Source organism: Nuphar pumila, chromosome 8 (assembly GCF_984573655.1).
Source record: "Nuphar pumila chromosome 8, dmNupPumi1.hap1.1, whole genome shotgun sequence".
Classification (NCBI taxonomy): Eukaryota; Viridiplantae; Streptophyta; class Magnoliopsida; order Nymphaeales; family Nymphaeaceae; genus Nuphar; species Nuphar pumila.
In genome coordinates this window covers 10,866,684-10,891,208 of record NC_143256.1, presented here as the reverse complement: position 1 = coordinate 10,891,208, position 24,525 = coordinate 10,866,684, and the positions used below count along the sequence as shown (strand labels likewise).

At 35.6% G+C, this 24,525-nt stretch overlaps 1 protein-coding gene across 1 annotated transcript in view; it reads left to right on the top strand.

The window, feature by feature from the left end:
* The first annotated feature begins 11,557 nt into the window (after positions 1-11,557).
* LOC149829602 (serine/threonine-protein kinase ATG1a-like) overlaps positions 11,558-24,525 on the top strand; it is a 33,408-nt gene continuing 20,440 nt past the window's right edge. The window contains exons 1-3 of the mRNA XM_090016042.1: positions 11,558-12,008; positions 13,613-13,730; positions 13,836-13,894. Of these exons, the coding sequence (XP_089872168.1) occupies positions 11,757-12,008; positions 13,613-13,730; positions 13,836-13,894 (429 nt within the window). The 5' untranslated portion in view covers positions 11,558-11,756. The remainder of the gene's footprint in view (positions 12,009-13,612; positions 13,731-13,835; positions 13,895-24,525) is intronic.

The window sequence follows — 24,525 nt, the reverse complement described above, 5'->3', positions numbered from 1 at the left end:
TATGTCCTAACTTGTTTGAAAAGCATGTGTGTGTGTTTCATGCTGAACACGGTCAATAGGCTTGACCTATTTACTTTACACAATTATATGTGATGGGGTTTAACTGCTTATTCATTTATGTAAATAGTTGTTATGGGAATGAATAAATGAATGTTATGTAAATAAATGTTATGCATGTGGATTTCCTTGACCCTCATTTTATAAATGATGAGAATCACACTATAGTTGTACAAATACAAACATGATTTATATTCTTCAAGTTTGGTTTTGGGTTTTCTACAAGCATGTGGTAATGCCCTACAATATTATAAATATCATCCTGAAGAACTGAAGCGAAGGACGAGTTGTTGACCACTCAAGGGACACTCTTACCTACTATGATACTTTGGGAGATTCATACTTGATTTCTTTTTAGAAACTTGTAAAAACATTAAATTTTTACTGTTTTGGATCATGACTCTTATCTTTAATTTTATGGCCAAAGACTTGTAAATATTTTGAATAAGATGAACTTGTGGATGTTAATTTTTTTTTTGGTATACAAATTAGAATTTTATTTCAAATCTCAAACTTTCACATAATTCCTCAAATGCCTTAACCCTTAAATAAATTTTGTCTTTCGCATTTAATATATGAATTTTGATTGTATCATAACCCAATTGAGTTGTGTCTACGAATGGTTTTATATTGTACCTTATACTAAGAGGCTAATATATGCTCGTGCTTGTGCTTAGGGTCTTTCAGTATTTGAAACAGTTGAAACATGACCCTAGATGCACTCATTGACACATTAGCTTTTGGAATTCATGTTAAGCTTTACATGAATGAAAAATTTAAGGTTTTAGAAAAGGTTTTAAAATGTTAGACTTTTTAGGAATGTTACATAAAGTTTATATAATTTGTTTCTCCTACAATCAAATGGGGCAATATAAACCCTCACCCGACTCAAGTTGGGCCAAGATCAAACTGATGTGCTAGGAGTCATAGCCAGGTACTCGACTTGAGCATAATAGACTAGGTAACATCCAATCTCGTGAGAATGTGCATTTGCAATCGCAAAATTCGTTATGCTTTTTTTTGTAATAGAGTGGGGGGGGGGGGGGGGGGGGGGGGTGATTAAGGCCACTTCTTTTTACAACAATTATTCAACCACCTATATACCCGTGAGTTTCGAACTTGCAATGTCACATAACAAGTTGATGTGCACAAATTGCTCTTATCAAATAAGTGAAGCCTTTATCAAGATTTGTTTTGCTTGGTTCTATCACGATAAAGTACAACATCTAATCAACTATTTTTCGGCTTAATTGATTGGGCATTGAGAAAAATGGATCCAAAGTAAGACTAACCCACTTCTTATCAAACTACCCCCTACCCATTATGTTGGGAACGCACAACAAACATACGGTCGTGGAATGGTGTTTCATCATCCCCCTACCCATTATATGGGAACAGGGATGATGGGATGCGGGGTTAAAAAATAAGGGGTAGGCTACCCTTGACACTACCTCCCCCCCCCCCCCCCCCCCCCCTCTCTCTCTCTCTTCTTCTTCTTCTTTTTCTTTGTTCCTCTCTTTCTTTTTCTTCTTCTTCTCTCTCTAATTAGGCCTTTGAATAAGAAAATTGTTTGATTAAGGTTTTGAATCATATCTCTTTAATTAGGGTTTTTGTATTTAGTTTGGTTAGGGCTTTTTTTCTTTATGTTTTTTTATTAGGGCTTTGAAACAAATATCTTTAATTAGGGTTTTGATATTTAATTTGATTAGGTCTTTTCTTTGATTTGATTATGGGTTTTTTTCCTTGATTAGGGCTTTGAATCAAATATCTTTAATTAGGATTTTTTATATTTAATTTGATTATGACCTTTTTTATCTAATTAGAGTTATTTTTATTTGATTTTCTTTAATTAGGGTTTGAATTAGAGCTTTTATATTTAATTTTATGATTTCTTTTTTTTGTAGTTTAAGGTTTTTTATTTATATATGATCTATTTTCTTGCATTTTTGTGTTTTATGATTTATTTATAGTTTTTGCATTTGTATATAAAAAAATATGAATTTTTATTTTTCTCAAATTAGTAAAAAATTAAACATTTTTGTACTTGCATCTCATTTGAGATCCATATTCAAGGCTAAAATCTATAATTTTTTTATAAACTTTGCATTTATATATCACAAAAAATATGAATTCTTATTTTTTATCAAATTACCATAATTTTAAATACTTTTTGGTATTTGGATATAATCTACGGTCCATATCAAATGCTAAAATTCATAATAAAGATGTTAGAACACTCATATGGTGGTGCAGAGCCATCCATATGATTCCATACTAAGTTATCTGACCTATTATCCATATGTATTCAAATTGTTTGCACACCCTAAATCAAACAACAAACATAAAGAATTTAATTTTGTGTCCAATCGAAACAAATGTTGGACATAATATAGTTGTTACAAAACAGGCAGAACCTGTTTTGTCTGTTTTGTTCTATTTGGTCCAATCTTAGACAAGCAATCAAACACACCTTTATGCATGGCAGATTCTATAACCAAAAAAGGATACTTTTTAGTAGGAGACAATGTAATACTTTATTGCTTTCCATGTTTTAGCATTTATATATTGACCTTTTAGTCTTAGATATAGCTTGTACTCCAAGAAAAGTTGTGTTGTTATGTAAACTTTAAAAATAAAATAAATAATATATATTTGGATTGTTAGAATACCCACTTTTAATAAATGTCATCCTTGTTGTGTACGCTTAAAGCAGAAATGCCGAAGCATGATCATATCACATTCTTCCAAATAGATGTATACTTGTCATCTTCCGTTGACTTGATTTTTCAACTTCAAGTTTCCCAAGGGAAAAAAATTTCCATGGAGTTTTACACAGAGGGTGACCCAACAGGGCACGGTTAATGTTGCACTTACGGGCTTTCAAAGGTGGCCACATTTGATTTGTTTTTAGTGACAAGGAACTCTCATTGAATCGAAAAAAAAAAAAAACCGAGTGGATCCGGATCCACTCGGGTTTTTTTTTTTCGATTCAATGAGAGTTCCTTGTCACTAAAAACAAATCAAATGTTGCACCTCTGGGCAAACCAAAAAAAAAAAATTGCTTTTTCTCCAATATCAAATATCAAAAGATTGGAAAAAAAAACAAAATTTCATGGTATTTAACTGTGACAATTTGATTCATGTAGATTATTTTTTTAGTCGAGCCAAAATGTAACCAACCTCTATGCTGTTCAAGCGTGGGCTTATGCAAGTGCTTAAGTGGTCATGCCAAATCGATCTGAGCGTAGGTACTTGGTGGATTCAGCCAATTAGATTTGGCTTTATTCTTGGGGTTGGATTCAACCAATTAGATTTGGCTCTATTCTTGGGGTTAGATATTTGCTACCCTCGTGGGTAAGGAACCCTCTAATAAAAACTATAATATTTTAAGTTTTTTAATATTTTTCTGCACATCTAATCTTTATGATCTGCAAATTTGAGTTAGTAAAAATCAGTGTTTTAATCATGTTATACGCGCGAGGGTTGAAAAATCAACGGCCTACAATATATCAAATTTTCAACCTTCATGCCTACAAGAGCTTCGCTCATCTGGTAGGGGTGACTTGTGAATATCACCAAGTTGACAGAACCTCACAAATTCGAAACCCACAGGTGGCATCCCTTGCCACAAGGTCAAAGCTGAGTGTACTCTCCTGTGGGTAGGGGGGGCCTCAAGGGTTTTACCATGATGGGGTTTTTATAAAAATAATCAACCTTCATAAAATCATATTTTTACCTTGAAAAGTACAATCCAAGAGTCAATTCCTACTATTTTGACTATTTTGAACATGTTCATACGCTTAGATTTGGTCAAAACAACTTTCCTCTCTGAGTTTCAAGTAGAGGGTTCTTTGCCCACAAAGGTAGCAAAGGCTATCCCCTATTTTTGGCTGTTAAGTTGGCACATAAACTCATATCAGTCGGTAAACAGGCTGGATTGTTTGTTTATGTGCTTGGTTTCTTTGGTAGCTTATTTTTCATATCAGTACCAACATGATATGGACAAAGCTCCTCTCGCTCTCAAAACAAAAACAAAAAAAAGATATGGACAACCTAAATGGATGCACGGCATAAAGCATTTCTTTTTGCTAGAAATATACATAACGTAATGGACCACAAAACAAAACATAATAAAAGCATGGAAGGTCATCAAGTAATCATATGCATATTTTTGTTTTTGGCCTTTAAGCTAAAAGGAACTTATCAACGAGTAATTAAGTTACACAAGAAAGCAAAGTCAGCAATAGAAAAGAACATACACTAAATTCAGCTAGGGATGGCAGTGGACCGGGAGACCATGGCCTCGCCCCGTTTGGACCGGGGATGAAGGGAATGAAACAGGGATCGAGGTGGGGATAAAGGTTGAAATCTATCCCCGTGCAGGGATGGACTTACACTTTCCCCCGCCCCGTCCCCGTCTCAATCCCCGCCTTGCCCTGCCCCGCCCCGCCCCGGCCCCAATCCTTCAAGGGATGACTGTAGACCAAAGGGAAATGGGGCCCTGCCTCGCCCCTGTTTGGACCGGGGATGGAGGACATGAAACGATGATGGAGGCAGGGGTGGAGGTTAAAATCCATCCCTGTGCGGGGATGAAGGCGGAGATGGAGGTTCAGATTTTGAAACGGGGCGGGGGGTGGAGACCTTGTCCCCCGCCCCCGGTCCACTGCCATCCCTAAATTCAGCTGACCCACGCTTGGGCTGCGCTATGATGTGACCAAGTCCCAAAAAAGTTGCCGAACTCAATAAACTGATCTTTGGATACCACCCAAAACTAGGTGTTTAGGCAAAAACTTGATTCCATATGAAATAGATTTTTATCCATTTTTGTAGCCCAGTCCAGTCCTAGCTCAGCCCTGACTGCAGCAAATAGTTTGATTTGTTCATATGAAATAGATTTTTATTAATAATTGTAGCCATGTTTTATTTTATCTCAAAAAAAAAAAAAATCGGGGGCGCTGCCCCCGAACCCCCAACTATCGCACAAATAAATTTTTTTTTCCTACACCCCTGTTTGCCCCCCCCTCACATGAATCCTAACTACGCCCCTGCTTATCTTGTTTCTCTTTCTAGTTCAGCTCAATGTTGTGAGTATCTGTATCAGTGCCAACGAATCGATCAATACCGATTCACAAGTGAAACGTTCTGAATCAGCCAAAAAATAACTAAAATTTATTTTGTGTAAATCAAAATATGACGTGTTAAAACCATTAAAATAATTAATTTTAAGTATTTTTTACATTTATTATAAAATAGCCGATTCAGGTTAGTATCATATCAATTTTCTGCGGATACGATGGCCGATACCGACAACATTGGTTCAGCTATTTCCTGATGAAAGATGGTAAGACTGGCGCCGCCGTTGCTGGGTGGCGCTATTATGATTATGGCCATCTTTTGATTAAAAATGGCCAAATTCATATTAACTTTTTTTTTTCAAATCTCCGTTTTTCGGCCAGTAAATGGTCAAAACTAGCTGGCAATGTTTTTCTCTTTTTTTCTCTTAAAAAAAACTTAGATGGCAGCCATTTTTCTGACTACGTACCCACCAACCGGAAAATGGCCGGGACAGTTCCTCTCAGCAAGGGCAAAAATGTCCCAGCCATTTTCCAGTTGGTAGATGCCTGAAAATGGCAAGAAGAAATTTTTATAATTTCTTTACAAAAGGTGCATTTTGTATTTATTTTTCGGAGACCGGCTGAAAATGATTAGCTACAATTTTTTTTTATTGCAAACAAAAAACTTGAACAATTACGTTTTTTTGTTTGCCAAACACCTTAAAATCTAGGTTTTTGGCAAACCCAGTTTACTAAAAACCGAGTTTTGAGGCAATGGTTTTTGCACATCATCCAAACATGGCCTAAGAGGATATTGGATTGCCTCTAATCTCGGATAAAGAATTTGATTTAGCATGAGACCTATGTCAAATCCTTGGTTTTGTAATAAAAGATTCTTGGATTTGAAATCCTTATAACCCCACATATCAACAAATATATTGATATCTGACCCATAGCTAGCAATACCTGAAACAGCAAAAATCGTTAAATACTGGATATATTATTTGAAGGGTCTTACATTAAAAAAGATGGCTGAGAATTGCAAAAACATCTGCAAACAATATATACGAGTTTAATTGGGTTTTAATTTCATAAAATGGTAAAAAAACAGACACACACACACATATATATATAAGATTTTTCAATGTGAAACAAGTTAGGATATAGGAACAATGAGATTCAGATTCAGAAATCATTATGATCTGTTCCGATTTGGATCCTTAAGTGAGTTTTTTATTTTTGAAAAATATTTTGTTTAAATATAAGTTTTCGTGTTCTAAACGGTTCTCAAAAAGAACATGTTTCTTTTGTTGATTTTTTGAAAAAGGCCGAGTTTCAAAAAAAAAATTCAAAGTTTTATTGAAAATAATGGGTTTTAAACGGAGTTTTGCTAACTATGATCTGACCTGATTGAGGGTGGGGATGGATGTTTAAGAGAGAAATATGCGTACACATAGATCTCAAATCGCTTTGGACTTGGTATATTATTCCATCACAAGTACTTTGAATATATTTACACCGTCAAAATTCCATCCTTTTACACTGAACTGTCTATGCCTTGTCTCTATGTTCCGGGTGAAGCAAGGATGTCAACGGGTCGGGTGTAATTCAACATACAACCCAAATCTGAATCCAATTAGTCGGATTCGGTAGCCAAACTTATATCTAATTGATTATGGTATTCAAATTTGAATTGAACATTGCATCCCAGTCCAAATCTTAATCCCACAAAATATGAATCCAATTATGTGTAAATGTCGGATTTTAAACTAATAGGATATGGATTTGGTTTTATCTGATCCATGGGGCAGAGCTACAAGGTGGGCAACTACCCATCTTGACCTGAAAATTCTCAATAAAGGGGTTTCGTAACCAAATGTTGTGTCCGTCCCTCTCCCTTTCTCTCTAGTACAAACCAACAAAATATGTACCAAAATTTTCATAGGGTTTTCTGTAAATCTAACCTTGCAATGCATTAGGTATGGTCTATTGGATCATCCTAATTGGATCAAGAAATGTGATTTTATATGCTTGAATATTTAAAAAAATCCAAACCATTGATTTTCAAGCCTGAAAAAATCCTTCTTATACATTGCAATTGGATGATCTAAACTTCTCTTTCTATAAAACCAAACATCTAGCTCACATCCGTATGGTGAAATTTAAAAAAAATAATGAAAATCTTAGTACATACCAGTTTACATATTTTGCTGGTTTACATATTTCAATTACCTTATATATATATATATATATATATATATATATATATATATATATATATATATATATATATATATATATATATATATATATATATATATATATATATATATATATATATATATATATATATATATATATATATATGGGTAAATATTTATGTAAAACCTGTAATTTTTAAGAATTATTAATAAATAAAGAACTCATTTTTATCCTCAAATTAGAAATGTGTTTTTAGCTTTTGAATTTTATTTATTGATATATTACATGTTCATTTATTTATTTCTAGCCAATCAGGGCATAATTTGCATTTATAGAACTATTTCAGACTATAAATCACTATTTATAGATAAATTATATTTAAATATATTTTTTATGGTGTTTGTAAATTATTGAAGTGTATTTGTGCATTATGTGGTTCTTTGAAATGGTTTATAGAGTAATTTGTCATTTTTGACTAATCTTGGTATAATTGGCATTTTTAGATTTATTTTAGCATTTGCAATCATACACGAAAGGTTCGTTGTATTGCTTGGGTAGTGGTCTTTGCGGACTTCAAAACCCCTCGATCTTTTGGGTTTTGATTCATTGTTCTTCACATTATTAAGATAAGATACCTTAATTGAATTTGTGGAGAGCATGTTTAGGCATTATTCTTATAATCCTGTGGTATGACGTTAAATTCTTAACTAAATTGCAAATATAAATTATGTTCATACACCACACGTAGTCCTAGATATCTAGGAGTACTATGGTTGCCTATATGTTTAAATGATTTGAGTGCAGGATATACCAAAAATATGATAATTATGCTAAGTATCAAAACAACTATAAGCCCATGTGCATCGAATGCAATGCAATGCAATGCGAAATACAAATCGGGTAAATGTCTGTAGTAAATACATGGTGCAAATGCATCACCCAATAAATTTATTTTATTGTGTGCAACACCTTCATGCTCACATAATTCACTTAGTTGTGGATGTCTAGGACTCTTGTGATTGTAGTTCAGAGATCATGCTTGTCATGTAGTTAGCATAATATGGAGTGTGTTTGTTGCAGGTACACTTGTGTGTGGGTTTGAATACACGTGCACTTATGAATGTATAATATGTACACAATGTATACCATCATACTTTGGTTTGCGCATACTATGTTGTTTTGTGCGTTTGTATGAATTTTATACATAGTGCATATATAACTATTATAGATACGTGTAAGTAATATTTGATGCATACGGTGAATGTTATATATATTATTTTGTCATATGATGGATTCATTTATTTTTGTATGAAAGAATGCATGCGAATGTTATAAATTGTTTTGAACTTATATGTCTTGTTTGCTTGAGAAACATATGTATATGATGTACGCTAAGATGGTTAATAAGATTTTGATGTACCTTTCTTACGAAATTATATCTAAGGTGATATATCGATTCATGTGGTGAAATTGTATATATATGACTTGAATTATGTGTGTATAACCTGAACTACGTAGGAGTTACGTATGTTAAGATTTAGTTGCTTCATATTATGAAATGTGCATGTTCACGTATGCATGCATAGAACGCATGTTTGTTTACGCATGTTTTGATGTTCAATTTGCAAAATACAATATTACTTATGACGATAATATGATGTGTAGGATAATATTTTTCTGTATGATATGATTTAAATGTCATGTAATATGAAATTATGAATGCATGTGATAAATATTTAAGTTCAATAGTGAACTATGGTTCATAGAACCTTATTTAGTTAAATATGTGATTTTATGATTTAAATATTATATGAAGTGATGTATGATGTGATAATTTATTATATACATGTTTGTGCCCATGTTGATGGCTATAGACCCTGAGAGTAGTCAATTATATTGATACATGTATAACAATAGTTTTCACTAAATATGGTATCCATTGAGTAACTGTTCCCAAAGGATTCTTTGTGAGGGTGTGCATGACCAGATTAGGTAATCCGACTAGAGCGGTAAGTCTCTGTGAGGAAGTGCATTGTTCAAGAGCAAGTAGCCCGCGAAGACAGTATATTCTTGTGAGGAAGTGCATTATCCAAGACCAGCCAGGCTATCCGTCTAGGGTGGTAACTCCTTTTGAGGTTGTACATTTCTCAGACCAGGTGATATGCCATGGACTTTGTAAATCTTTATTATCAATAAATAAAATGTTATGATGAATTGTGATGATCTTTTGAGTTTATTGAGATAGTCAGTTATGAATATATAGATTTGACTTTTCTGTTGTAGTATGAGTATATGCTGAACTCAGATATAAGAATTAGATCCTTATTGATTTTAGATCTTGATATGAGTTTATGATTGTGATGCTTATGTTAGCGTATCGATGAACGATACATCATGCCTACAAATGATTAGGTTGACTTATTAGGTGAATGATACATCACGTCTACATAGTTTTGTTGCAAATTATTGTAATATAATTATCTGATTTGAATATATCACACATATGTATCATGATTGATGTATATCATGAATATCTAACTCATTTACTTAGAAAGTATATGCATGTGTTTCACGATGAATGCATATAAAAATGATGCAATAACTTCAATGTCTTATATATATATATTCAAGCGATGACTTGTATGTCTTGAATGCATATGAATTATGCTTTATGATATGACTTTATGTTGAATAAAATATTAAGCGATGAAATGATTTTAAATGCCTTATATTCAAATGCTTGAATGAATGACTTATTAGATGTTATATCTTTGCCTGTCACTTGATGATTGATAAATAATATATTATGTCTTTACCTTTAAATGTTTGATATATTTTCTTTAAGTTTGAGTTTGTGTTGCTCTACCAAACTTTAGCGAGTCTAACCTTGTTTTATGGGGGATAAGTAATGCAGGTAAAGTATGATGAGTAGTTGGAGCGAAGGACTGGTCAAGTTGCATTCTTGAAGGTTCACTCTTACCTTACGATCTTGTTAGACATGATCTTTTTGTTTTAAGTATTTGATTATGTAGAAATTGAACTATTATTTTTATACTTTGTTTTGAAATGAAATTAAAACTCTTTATATTTCAGTTTTATATTATACGTGGTTTGAAATGTATATATCCCATACATTTTGTTTTGAATATTATCTTTAGTGTAACCCCGTCTAAAATCTTAATCATTTTTTAAAATCATTTTCGCATTACAATATCTGATTTACTTATCAAAGAAAAATTTGGTCTCAAAATTTTAATATTTGAACAATAATTAAGGTTAAAATTTTGATGACATTACAATTAACTACTAATCAATATATAAAACTAATGAGATGTAAAAATTTATGATATTTTGAGTTATGAAATTTTGGCAAGTTATGGGTTATTTATTTTTGGAACCCTTTAAAAACCTAATTACTTATTATAATCACATGATTCAAAACAAGTTTCCTACTAAACAAATAATATAGATGACATTCTTAATATTTGATCTAAAAAAATGAAAAGTTTTTTAAGAAAAAAAAATGATTCTTACTCATTAGTTATGTACCTTCATTAGTAGCCAATATTAACCTCACGTCTCCACCTAACTTGGATTTCTGGCTCTGTCCCTGGTCTGATCCCAATTGATTCCGAATCCGATTATACCATATTTGATTAAGTGGGACACTATAACGGCTAAATCCAACCCGTTTGCATCCTACGTGAATATAACAAAATTCAAGAGTTCAAGGCCATCCCCACCTCTATGATATAGACATCGTTGGATAAAACTCTTTACTAGTGGAGAGTTGGATAAAACTCTTTACTCGTGACCATCCTTCCAAAACAAAAAAAATCTTACTCCAGTAAAAAAAAAACACACACACACACACAACCGTGAAATGCCAAGTAACCATAATAAATCTTATAAATCTCCACAAACCTCCTAAAAGAGCAAGGTTCTTCCTTTCTCCCCCACGCACATCCGAAACTATGTCAAACAACCCTACAATGACAAACCTGCCCTAAAATGTCAACAAAATCCAAGTAACAACTATATAAAAATCATAATCCAAGATAAGTAAAATAATCTTGTTGGATTGTTCCATTAGATAAAGTTACAAAAAAAAGTGTTTGATGTGAACAGAGAGACTCTCTCTCTCTCTCTCTCTCTAAACGTTCCTTCCTTTGTTTTACCTTTATAATTTATATATCCCCACCGTGCTTTTGTGGGATGTTTCTCCTCCTCTTCTCAGGCTTCCCCACCACCCTTTCCCACTCAGGCAGAGAGACCAACCACGGTTTCTCAGGGGATTACATGGCTCCATTATCTCTCCTCCCTGAAACTGGTTTTCCCACTTCGCCTCGGTCACTGCAACCGCTCGCTTGCCCCCCGCAGCGTGAGGAGTTGTGCGCTGTTGGCCCCTCTACGAGAGCTTGAGTACCAAAGGGAAAGGAGGGGATGATGGACGGAGGAGGAGGAGATGGAGGGCGCAGGATGATCGGGAATTACATTCTGGGGCCGAAAATCGGCTCGGGATCGTTCGCTGTCGTCTGGCGCTCGTGGCACGTCCGGAACGGGATTGAGGTTGCCGTTAAGGAGATCGATCGGAAGCAGCTCAGTGCGAAACTCAACGAAAGCTTGCTCAAGGAGATTACGATCCTGGGCGAGATTAACCATCCCAATATCGTTCGCTTGCACGACGCGATCGTGGTGAGTTCGAGCGCGATTCGGTTTATTTTTTCTTCCTTTTATTAGCATTGTGATTTTGCTTCGTTGGTGTTTTTGATTGTTGAGGTAAGTAGAAAAGAAAAATATGAGGATTGGAGAAGTTGGGTGTCTTCGTTTTTGGTGAAAATTCATTTTTTCTTTTCCTTCTTTGAATTTAGCGATTGAGTTGGTAGATTGTTACGTCTTAATTGTCTGGATTGGTTACTGAATTCTGGATAAGAAAGATCTCGGAATCGCATGAAGTACTTGTAGAGTAGTATCCGATTGATTAAATAGTTTGGGAAGCGTTTTCTTGTAATAGTTTGAATTCATGATGGAGGAGTGGGCATTGGTTTTAGTAATGACAATGGCAGTTGAATAGTGGGTCGAGGTAGTTTAGGTCAGGTAGTTAGGAAACGGCAGAGGTTGAATTTGTTTTGGTGCGGCTGCCATGGTTGGGTGAAGATGAGGTCTGAAGCGAAGATGTAGGGTTTTGTGTAATAGGGTTGATTGGCGAACCATGTAGCTTTGTAACGATTGTCTTTGCTAGGCAGGTTCGCTGTTGAGTGGTGAACGTTGGCCAAGGCCAACCATAGAAATCAACCTGTGTTTGACTTATGGGTTAGGTGTCTATTTATGCTCTTTTAGTCTTATTCTTAATGTAGGAAAAGAAAAAACTTGGGAACATAAATCGCTGCAATTATGTCCAAGAAAGTGAAAAATTCTATATAGCCTGAATGTTTAATTGGGGAAAAAAGTGCCAAACTCATCCTAATCATCTGACCACCAAATTAACTTGCTTGAGTTGGTGCTTTGAGAAACCCTGACCCATGACTCCTGTTTTGAAGTTGACTCGTGACCTTGGTGGAATACCCTAGTGCCTTATCCAAGATATGTTATCTTCTACTTTGATATTAAAAGTTGAAAAAAATATTGTGTAATCAGAAAATTTAGAATATAGTAAAATAAATTTATGGCAATCTTAAGTCAAGATTAATAGTCATTTAAGTTCTAAGAATGTGAATGTAGATTCATACAGTACATGAACTTCTATATTGAGAATAACATGTATCATGAATTCAAAAACCTTTTGCATTGATATTGAAAAGCTTGTTCTCTTAGTTTATGTTATCTATTAAAACAATTAAGAATTGGAGAATACAAAAATACACACATAAATATATGCATATCTAACATATATTCATGCACACCCATATCTGTGTATGTACAAAACATTCACGAAATCCTTCTTTTGAAGGCCTAAAAGTCCAACATTGATATCTATGAGTATGTCAATTAGTCATATTGGATAAGTTTATTCATTCTCAATCTTAAAGAAATTGCTTGTAAGACCCAGTGGATGACAATTAATTTGCATGTGCATTCTGCCTTTTGATGTCAAGTGCTAAAGTTGCGACCTTTGGCCTGTCCTTATCCAGAGCTGGTTGATTTTCTGTTATTAGTGAGATTATAGCTCAAGATCCTGCCATTTGTTCTTCTTGTACAGCCAGTGTAAATAACAGTGATCCTAGTTACAACTGTGTTAGTGATGCATATACTCTTCAAAGTATATTGAGTATTCTGTGTCACTTATTGTATGCACACAGACTGGTGAAAAGATCTACTTAGTTTTGGAGTATTGCACTGGTGGTGATCTTGCTGCTTATATCCAACATTTCGGACGAGTTTCAGAGGTTGATGCAAGACACTTTATGAGACAGTTGGGTATGCTTACTCTTAGCTTATTGCTAGACTAATCATAGAGCATGGCATAGTTTTATAACATGTGAATTGCTGATGTTTAATGAGGTGGACCACTTTGTTTTGCAGCATGTGGATTGCAAGTTCTTCGCAAACATAATCTTATACATAGAGATCTCAAGCCACAGGTAGGAGTGTTTATCTAGGATTTTTTTATGTTTTTTCGGGGATGGGGTGGGGATGACATGGGAATGAGTTATTTTTTCAGCATTATCATATTTGTGATGATAATAAACCGAATAATTTACTCTTTTTTGTCTGCATTAGAATGTTTTTGGTTATCCTTTTCATTACAATGGTTAAGATATAGTTTTATGCTATGTCACATAGGTGCGGGTGCGGCGATGCAACACTTTAAAAAAACTTGGGTGCGGGAGGGTATATATATAAAATTATATATATATATATATATATTATATATATATATTTTTTAACTAGTAACTAATAAAAATATGAGCATTCAACCAAATTTTAAGTAACAAAATCAGTAATAACAATCAAATTACCCAACATTAAGTCATCAACAAATAATACACATTAGTCATTAGCATAAGCAACCATATGTCACAGGGGAAACTCAGTTCGGCTCATTAATTGGGTTCAGTGAGCTGAGCCAGCCATCATGTTTAGGTAAGGGCTGTAAGGCCAAGTATGAACTGGGAAAGCTCGGCTCGGCTATATATATTATACATAAATATATTATATTTTAAATGTATATTATGTATAATGTTTATATTACATAGGTTTTACGTATAAAAACTCTTAAAAGATAATTTTTTGAGAAAACGAGTCAGCTCATGATCAACTCTTAACAAGCCGAACTGAGTTTTCCATAAAATGGGTAAATATTTTTCCAAAAATGGGCAACCACGGTGTTTAGCCGAGATTGAGAGAGAGACAGAGGTACACAGTAACAACAGAGGGGAAAGGAGAAAGAAATTGAGTTGAGAGAGAGAGAGAGGTAGCCGAGAGGAGAGATTGAGAGAGAATGTGTACCTGGGTTGGAGACAGAGAGGAGGCATCGCCAGACGGTGATATATCGTAGTCGTCGCCGTGTCGGGGTCAGGAGACGGGTCGCAGCGTCGGGGTCGGGAGGAGAAGGCAAATTTTTTTTGCCTTAATTCTCCTCTCAGCCTATTTGATCGGGCTTTTTTTTAAAGTCCAAAATTTGGACATTTGACCGCGCCTAGGGTCAGTTTGACTGCACCGAGTGCTGCACCCGCACGTGCACCCGCATCGCGTCAAGTCGATGCGGGTGCGGCACCTGGTTGGCTGAATCCCTGTGATATAGGTTTTATGTTTTGCAAGCATGTGCATGCAGGTTTTACACAAAATACATAAACTATTTTAGGATTCAACACACAAGGTCCTTTTGCACATGATAAAATAAACAAACCATTCTTGTGAAAGATGTGTTTACCATGAAATCTGCACTATAAGGAGTTTTTCCATTAAAATATTACATGCCTTCCATTTTGATGTCTTCAACATTGTTGTGATTCAGTGGTGAGGTGAACTCTAAGGGGGGTCCTTCAAGACCCATGGTGCTAAGGGATCTATCAATGCAGGTGGGTGCACTAGGCTGGTAATTGTGATGGTACAAGTTTGTGCAGCATCCACTAGCATCAATCGAGAAGCATTAACGTAGCCCTTTTAATGGATCTTAGTAACTGCCTATGGGGTGTGCTCTTGGAACGACAGGTATTGGTGTAGGATCACGTGTGGAGCTACCGAAAATCAACCAATATTTTTTCTTATGGCCCTTTGTGGTCTTAGAAGATTGCCTCTCTATGGATCTATCTTCAGGAGGACATTACTTGGTTTTTGAAATCCATTAGGAGGGTGATCCTTATTAGATATCACATTCAAATCTCATCAGCCTACATTTTTCACGAGGACTCCACTATCAATCACTCGTGTTGGAGGGTGATGAACAATGGAATGCAAGAGGCCAACTTCTTGGGCAAAGGGTGCTTGATGATGCGAATGGTGTGTCACTCTAAACTTCCACGCTAGAAGATCTTGCCTTTTTTGCATGTTTAGTATGGATAGGAATAAACTCAGCCTATTACTCATCCTTAATGCTACTGGTACTTGGAAAGCATAGGTGCCTCAAAGTAGTAAACATGGGGTTGTCTCCAAACTAGCAACAACATCATAGGGTATTGCCAAAGGTCTAGCATTAACATCATTTTTATTAGTACAACCTGGTAATTATTCATTGTAGACATTCTCAAGGGTCTCAATAGATGATGTCTGGTATTCATTAGCATTGGATGCAATGAAACCACATCTCAAGAGGTTCTTGCAAAATGCCTAGATATTGCCCACAATCACAAAAATTCTCATGCTATGTAATCGCGACACGCCATTTGGGCGGCCGTACCCGTGTCGACACGAGTACGAGTACCGGATGCAGTGCACGTACGACGCAGGTCAGGTCTCGCACTTTGCCAGGTTGGGTCGGTCAGGTCTAATTCAGACCCAAAACCAAGAAAAAAAGCAACCCCCCCCCCCCCCCCCCGAAACCCTCGACTCTCTCTCCCCTGTCTCACTCTCGAAACCAGAGTTACCAGAAGCGCCTAGGCATATGGGGAAGCGCGCTTCTCCGATATGCGCTTCGAAAGCGCAAAACGTCGCGCTTCTGAAATGCGTGGGGAAGCGTCCCCCTTTTTTGGGAAGCACACTTCCCTTTTATGGGAAGCTCGCTTCCCCATTTTTTCATTTTTTTCGTTTCCCCACTTCCGGTTCACTTCCTAGGTCGCTTCCGAGACGGTTCATAATTTTCTTCTAAGTGGTCCCACGCTTCCCCGCTTCCTAAATTTTTGAAAGTGCCTTGCTTCCCGCTCCCGCTTCCCGTATCGCTTCCTCGACTAGTAACTCTGCTCAAAACCCTTGTCTTTCCCCTTCTCTCTCTCCCGTCTTCTTCCCTCTCTCTCGGTGCCCTTTTCCCCATTTCTTTGGTTTGGAAAATGAGAGGAAAAACCAGAGAGAGAGAGGGAAATAGGGATAAGGGAAACCGTAATGAAATGGGATCTAACACAAACAAGTGCCTCTTATGGGCAAGAACAACATACACAAATGGATACCACTTATAGGTGAAGATACAATCATAAACACAATGCCACTTATGGGCATAACAAACAATATAAAAAATATAATGATCTTATTGGAAGAATGCTTAAGAACAAGCTTAAAATACAAGTGGAGTTCTACCCCTTTATATACACAAGGACATGAGAGAGAGCCTTGGGAACCCCTTAATAGCTAGAAATAGAGCTGTTGGGGGAGGTCCCAATGACTCACAAAGGCTTAAATGCGCTTTAACTATTAGATAAAGGGCATTTGTATACAAAAGCCTAGAAATACCTAAAATCCCTAAACAGTTTACTGTTGTGCCCCTAATGGGCACAATCTATTACATACGATGAAATGACTAAAATATCGCTAATGGGTTTTACCTATTACATCAAGAATATATATATATATATATATCTATATATATATATATCGATATATATATATATATATATATATATATATATATATATAACTTTAACATTTCGCTTCAAATTTACGGTGTAATTACCGAAAGTTTGTCAAGAAATTAAACTGGAGAGATGAATGAGCTTGTTAAAATGTAAACTGTAATATATATATATATATATATTATTTAATATTATTATATTTTCTTTTATTATTTTTCTTTATTTTCTTTTTTAGCATCTAGTTCAATAGAAACTAGATATTTGATCCTGTCAAGTTCCTGTTGGAACTTGACTGTGCAAATAGCTGTTGGACTGTAGTCCAACAGCTATAATAAATGTTGTTGGACTATAGTCCAACAGCTATAATAATAAATGTTGTTGGACTATAGTCCAACCGCTATATTAAGAGACGTTGGAATCCAACGTCTCTTTTGGAGAGCTCAAAATGAGCTCTCCTCTCTCTTCCACTTTTTTGTATATATAGGAGTGAACCCCTTCAATGTAAACAACCATGCTTCTTAAGCATTTTGTTCATGAATAAAGTATTATTTATTTTTCAAGTGTTCTTCCTTTTATACCCTTTCAAGGGTCATGCTTGTAGTGTCTCCAATAGACACTTGTTTGTGAGTTATTTGTGCATTTGTTGAAGACCACCCTTTCATTACATGGTATCAAAGCTACAAAATCCTTAGATCTTGAAATGCTTCCACCTCGATTTCCGTGCCACATTTACAAAAGGTGTTTCATCACCTTGTTCTTGGCTCAAGAAGATTTGTTTGAAGAAAGGCGAACTTGTGCTACAAAAAATTTTGGTTTTGTATCCTCTCTTATTCCTTTGTCTACTCTTTTTCTTTTCTTTTTATTTTTCTCTCTCTCTCCTCCTATTTATTCCTCTCTTACCCTTGTAAAAGATGAATGACAATGATAAGATCACCATCATTCCTATGAAGCTAAATGATACTAACTATGTAATGTGGGCTTCGATTATGAAGCACCACATTTGGGGAAAAGGTTTATGGGGTATAGTGGATGGTTCCGATTTGGAACCTAAACTATCTCTTACCAAGAAAGAGGGTGATAAAGAGGTTTCTCTAACGGAAGAAGAGAAGAGTAAGGCGTTAGCCACTTATGAAAAGAAATGGAAAGAATGGAGGATAGGGCATGCAAAAATTATGTCATGGCTCATCAATAGCATAGACATTAAAAAATGCTCTAGTCTAGCTAAGTTTGAGCATGCCGATAAGGCTTGGGAATACCTCAAAAACATGTATTCCCTTAAAGATATTGCACATGTATGCAATTTACAAGATAAAGTTCGGACAATGACTCAAAAAGATAAAACTATTCGAGAATATTATAACGAGTTGTCCGAACTTTGGGAAGAGTTGGCTCTTCTTGAGCCCAAATGGCATTGTGCCGAAGACATCGAGCTTCGCCAAAAGCAACTCGATATGGAACATTTCTATCAATTTGTGAATGGTCTAAGGCCGGAGTTTGAATCCACCAAATCGGCCCTTTTACATCGTGGAAAAATTCCTTCTATTGTTGATACTATAGAAGAGCTCACTATGGAGGAAAATAGACTTAGAAAAAGTACTCCAAAAGTTGATAATGACTCCGTTTTAGCTGTATCTAGACCGGGGAATCATACTCGTACTTACAAGCTGCCTCATTTGGAAGGCAAAACGGCGACTCTGATAAAAGAAAAGTTATTTGTCATCATTGTCATGAACCGGGGCACTATAAGCCTCAATGTCCAAAGTTAAAAAGAAGAGAAGAAAAAAGAGTTGCATCTGTTGACTCTGATTCAAAAGATCAAGATGCACCTGTGTCTATGGCTCAACTGATGGAAATCCTTCAACCTCTTCTCAAAGGAGTATCCTCCTCAACCGAAGCCTCAACTAGAGCGGCAGTTGCATCTTTCTCCGGTCCAGGTAACTTTCCTTGGCTTTTAGATTCTGGTGCTTCTTTTTATATGACCCCAAATGTTAATAGTCTATCTGAATGTCTTAAAAATAACTCAAGTGTGTCAAAGGTTTTACAGCCGATGACACATCTCTTGAAGTAAAAGTAATATGATGTTTTGAAAATCTTCAAAAATCCAAAAGATTTTTTATCCTAGAAGTTAGATATATCCTTAAACTTAATTTGAATCTCTTATCTGTCTCGCAAATATCTGATTATGGATGTAATATCTCCTTCTCTTCTCATGGTTGTTGGGTACAGGATCGCCAGTCAGGGAAGCTGATTGGAGAAGGCCATAGAGAAGGAGGACTTTATTACATGGACTTTTTGGAATTACCTAAGAATGCATTTTGTTATAATATTCAGAAATTAGAATTGGATTTATGGCACAAAAGGCTTGGCCATCCTCATATGTCTAAAATTCAATATTTTCCAAGTTTGGAAAAATTTTGTAATTCTGAAAATTTTTCTTGTAAAGACTGCATTCTTGGCAAAATGAAAAGGTTACCATTTCTTAGTAGAACTTTTGTTTCCTCACGACCACTTGAGTTAATACATTTGGATGTTTGGGGCCCCACACCAGTTATTTCCAATGGTGGTTATACATATTATGTCATTTTTGTTGATGACTTTTCCAGACATACTTGGATTTATTTTCTTAAACATAAATCTGATGTCTTTGCTAACTTCCAAATATTTCATAAAATGGTTAAAAATAAGTTTCAAAATGATATTTCTGTTTTTCGCATTGATTCAGGGGGAGAATTTATGTCCAACGAATTCAAAGATTATCTCAATTTACATGGTATTACATATCAAAGATCATGTCCACACACTCCACAACAGAATGGCCTAGCTGAACGCAAACATCGGCACATTATGAAAACTACTAGGACATTGCTAATTGCAAATCAAGTTCCAAAATTTTTTTGGGCTGAAGCGGTCTTAACTGCCACCTACCTCATTAATAGGATGCCATCTTCCTCGTTAAAGAATACAACTCCAATAGAAAAGCTTGTTAATTTAACTCCAGATTATTCTAGATTAAGAGTCTTTGGATGCAAATGTTTTGTTTTCACCAACAGAAATGACAAACTCTCTCCTCGTGCAATCCAATGTGCCTTTTTAGGATATGCTGATAATAAAAAAGGCTACATGTGTTTCGATTTTCAAAATGACAAATTATATGTGTCAAGAAATGTATCTTTTTTGGAAAAAGAAAGTTTTTTTGAATTTGAAAAATCCAAGGATGTCACTGAATACTCGTTTTTAATTGATCCAACTTCAAAATCCAATGAATGTGATGTTGGATGTGACATTGACAATGATCAAAGTCCTATTGTTGTTGAAAATGATGATAATGAAGAGCAAATCCATAGGGATGTTAGTCTATAATATTCAAGACGTAGAGAGCAAAATCTTCCATGTGCATTACAAAAATACTCTGAAGTCTCACCTAGAAGAACGTCTAGAATCTCTAAACCACCAGAAAAATTTGTGTCTTATGAATCTTTTTCACCCACGTATAGGGCCGCCATTACATTAATACAATCATATGTTGAACCATCATCCTGTTCTCAAGCAAAAAATCATATAGAATGGATAGAAGCCATGAAAATAGAATTGGATGCACTAGAAAAGGCCAATACTTGGACGATACAAGATATCCCTCCGGGTAAGAAACCTATAGGTTGTAGGTGGGTATACAAAGTCAAAACCAAAAGTGATGGGACCCTGGAAAGATATAAGGTCCGTTTAGTAGCAAAAGGATATGCTTAAGAGTATGACATCGATTATGAAGAAACATTTGCTCCTGTGGCCCGTATGACCACTGTTAGAACTTTAATAGCCTTGGCCTCCATTAGAACATGGCCTATCTTTCAATTAGATGTCAAAAATGCTTTCCTGAATGAGAATCTCGTTGAAGAAGTATACATGGAAGCCCCACCTGGTATTAGTATCCCTAAGGGTAAAGCTCTTCGTCTAGAAAAAACTCTTTATGGTCTTAAACAGGCTCCAAAAGCCTGTTATGACCGATTTAGTCATGTTATGCTTGATATTGGTTTTCAACCTTGTTTAACTGACACTGTTTTGTTTGTTAAGAAATCTGATGCAGGCATCATTATTCTTCTTCTCTACGTGGATGATATGATCATCACCGGAGGCGACAAACAAGGAGTTGCAAATATCAAATCTCTTCTTAAAACTCACTTTGAAATGACTGACTTAGGTTTATTAAGATATTTTTTAGGCATTGAAGTTGCTTATTCCCCTCGGGGGTATTTGATATCTCAATCTAAATTTGCTCTTGATATCGTTTCCAGGTCTGAAATTACAGATGATAAGAAAGTAGACACTTCAGAAGTTGTCAATGTTAAAATGAAAATTGATGATGGAGAACTTCTTGATGATCCTACTCCTTATAGACAGCTTGTTGGAGCTCTTTCTTATCTTTCTATTACTAGGCCTGATATAACTCATGCAGTTCATACAGTCAGTCAGTTTCAGCATGCTCCCACCTCCGTGCACATTGGAGCGATTTTGCGTATTATTAGATACTTAAAATCCTCTCTTTCACGAGGACTCTTCTTGTCTGCTTCATCTTCATTAAATTTAATTGCATATACTGATGCTGACTGGGGAGGTGATCCCAATAATAGACACTCAACTACTGGTTTTTGTGTGTTCTTAGGTGAAACCTTAATTTCGTGGAGGTGCAAGAAGCAGCATAAAGTCTCTCTTTCCTCCACCGAAGCTGAATACAGAGCCATGACAGCCACCACTATGGAGGTTGTTTGACTCAGAAGATTGCTAGCAGATATTGGAGCTAAAGCAACGCAAGCTTCAAAGATGTGCTGTGACAACAAAAGTGCGATCTACATTTCAAGCAACCGGACATTTCATGAGTGCACTAAACACATTGAGATGGACTGTCACTATGTCAGAGAGGAATACTTACATGGAACCATTGATCTGCCATATGTTACATCAGAATATCAATTACAGACTTCTTCACCAAGCCTCTCGCTGCTCCCATATTTCACTTCCTCTTAGACAAACTTTCGCTCATTGTACCGTAAGTTTGAGGGGGAGTGTTAAAATGTAAACTGTAATATATATATATATATATATATATAATTTAATATTATTATATTTTCTTTTATTATTTTCTTTTATTATTTTTCTTTATTTTCTTTTTTAGCATCTACTTCAATAGAAACTAGATATTTGATCCAGTCAAGTTCCTGTTGGAACTTGACTGTGCAAATAGTTGTTGGACTGTAGTCCAACAACTATAATAAATGTTGTTGGACTATAGTCCAACAGCTATAATTATAAATGCTGTTGGACTGTAGTCCAACAGCTATATTAAGAGACGTTGGAATCCAACGTCTCTTTTGGAGAGCTCAAAATGAGCTCTCCTCTCTCTTCCACTTTTTTGTATATATAGGGGTGAACCCCTTCAATGTAAACAACCATGCTTTTTAAGCATTTTGTTCATGAATAAAGTATTATTTATTTTTCAAGTGTTTTTCCTTTTATACCCTTTCAAGGGTCATGCTTGTAGTGTCTCCAATAGACGCTTGTTTGTGAGTTATTTGTGCATTTGTTGAAGACCACCATTTCATTACAATTCATAAAGAAGTCGGCCAACTGAAATTCCGATGCTACATAAGGCGGGATGATGGTCTTTTTCAGGTACTCTTCACGAACATAGTGACAATCCATTTCAATATGTTTAGTGCGCTCATGAAACATGTGATTGCCAGTTATTTATATGGTGATTTTATTGTCACAACATAACCTTGAGGATGATTGCATATGCACCCCTATATCTTCCAACAATCTTCTCAACCCCTATGCATCACTATTTTCATGATAAGGAATTAATTCAGAAAACTTACCCACATCACTACTAATGTGATTGGTTGCTCCAGAGTCTATATACCACACCCTTGCTCATTATACTTCAGATTCAGATTTGTAAGTACAAGTAGGAGATTCTTGTCCAGCGTGACAACATTTGAACTCTTTACCTCACTCGACTGCTCTTTCTGTTGTTCTTGACCATTATTATCTCTCTTGGTTTGCACCATATTCACCTCTGTGGGATACTTTTTGTACCAACAATTAGCCTTTATATGACCATGCTTTTTATATACATATCATGTAAGGACTTCCCGTCCTCCTTGATTATTAGCAAATGGAGCGTTTAGAGTAGGGAGTAAGCCTCTAGCCCCACCATTGTTTTTACCGTGACCTATGCCTCCTCGATAGCCATGACCTCTTCCACGAGATGTTCAGTGAAGAGCACATCCTGAGAATCTCCTTGGCTTTTATTCATCTGATCAGATAATCCCTTTAGGGACATTTCATAATCTAGCAATCTTGACCTCAAGTTTTCAAAAGTGGGAAGAGCAGGAAGACACACCAAGGAGGTTGATAGAACATGATATTCAGAACTCAAATTGTTAAGTGTCTGTTGCACCTTGTCTTTATCTGACACCTCACATCTGATTAATGCCAACCGGTCAGTAATGCGCTTTACCTTATTCAGATATTCCATAATGCTGGTGTTATTGTCTTTCTTCAGGTTCTCAAATTCCTTCTTCAAGAACATAACTTTAGATTCAGATATTTGAGAATATGTATGTGCAAGATGCATCCAAAGTTGCATGGTTGTGCGGTCATCTGGGATACCGATCATTACCTCTTGTGAAAGGGTTGATGTGATGTACACCTGATCTCTCTTCATTCAACTGATAAAATCTGAATTCCTGATCTTACTGGAAGATACAATCTGCCTGTCTCATCCTTCTCTTCCTTCTGAATAAACTCTGTCGGGACCATGATGGACCCATCCAGGTGCCTGACAGATTTTGACTCCTTATAAAAAGGGTATTTCTTTTTCCAGATTAAAAATTAGAATTGTTTAACTTTCCGGAAACAAGCTGAGGTAAGAAGTTGGAAGAAAGATTTGGATAAGGGGAATAGAAGCTAAAATCCATGATGAAAAGAAACAATTAATGCTCAATGTGATCTGCTCTGCGTTTTTTTTTTTTTGCAGGGGCTTTTCGAATGACTGATCACCAGCAGTCAGACCTCAATAACACGTTTAATTAGGTAAAGCATGGATCGAACCCAATTTAGATAGAAGATTGGACCTGCGTTAATCAGATAAAAAATTTCCAGAACTGATTTGACGATATTCAAATTAAAGAACAGAGAAATACCAGAATATATATATATATATATATATATATATATATATATATATATATATATATATATATTCACTTTGTTTT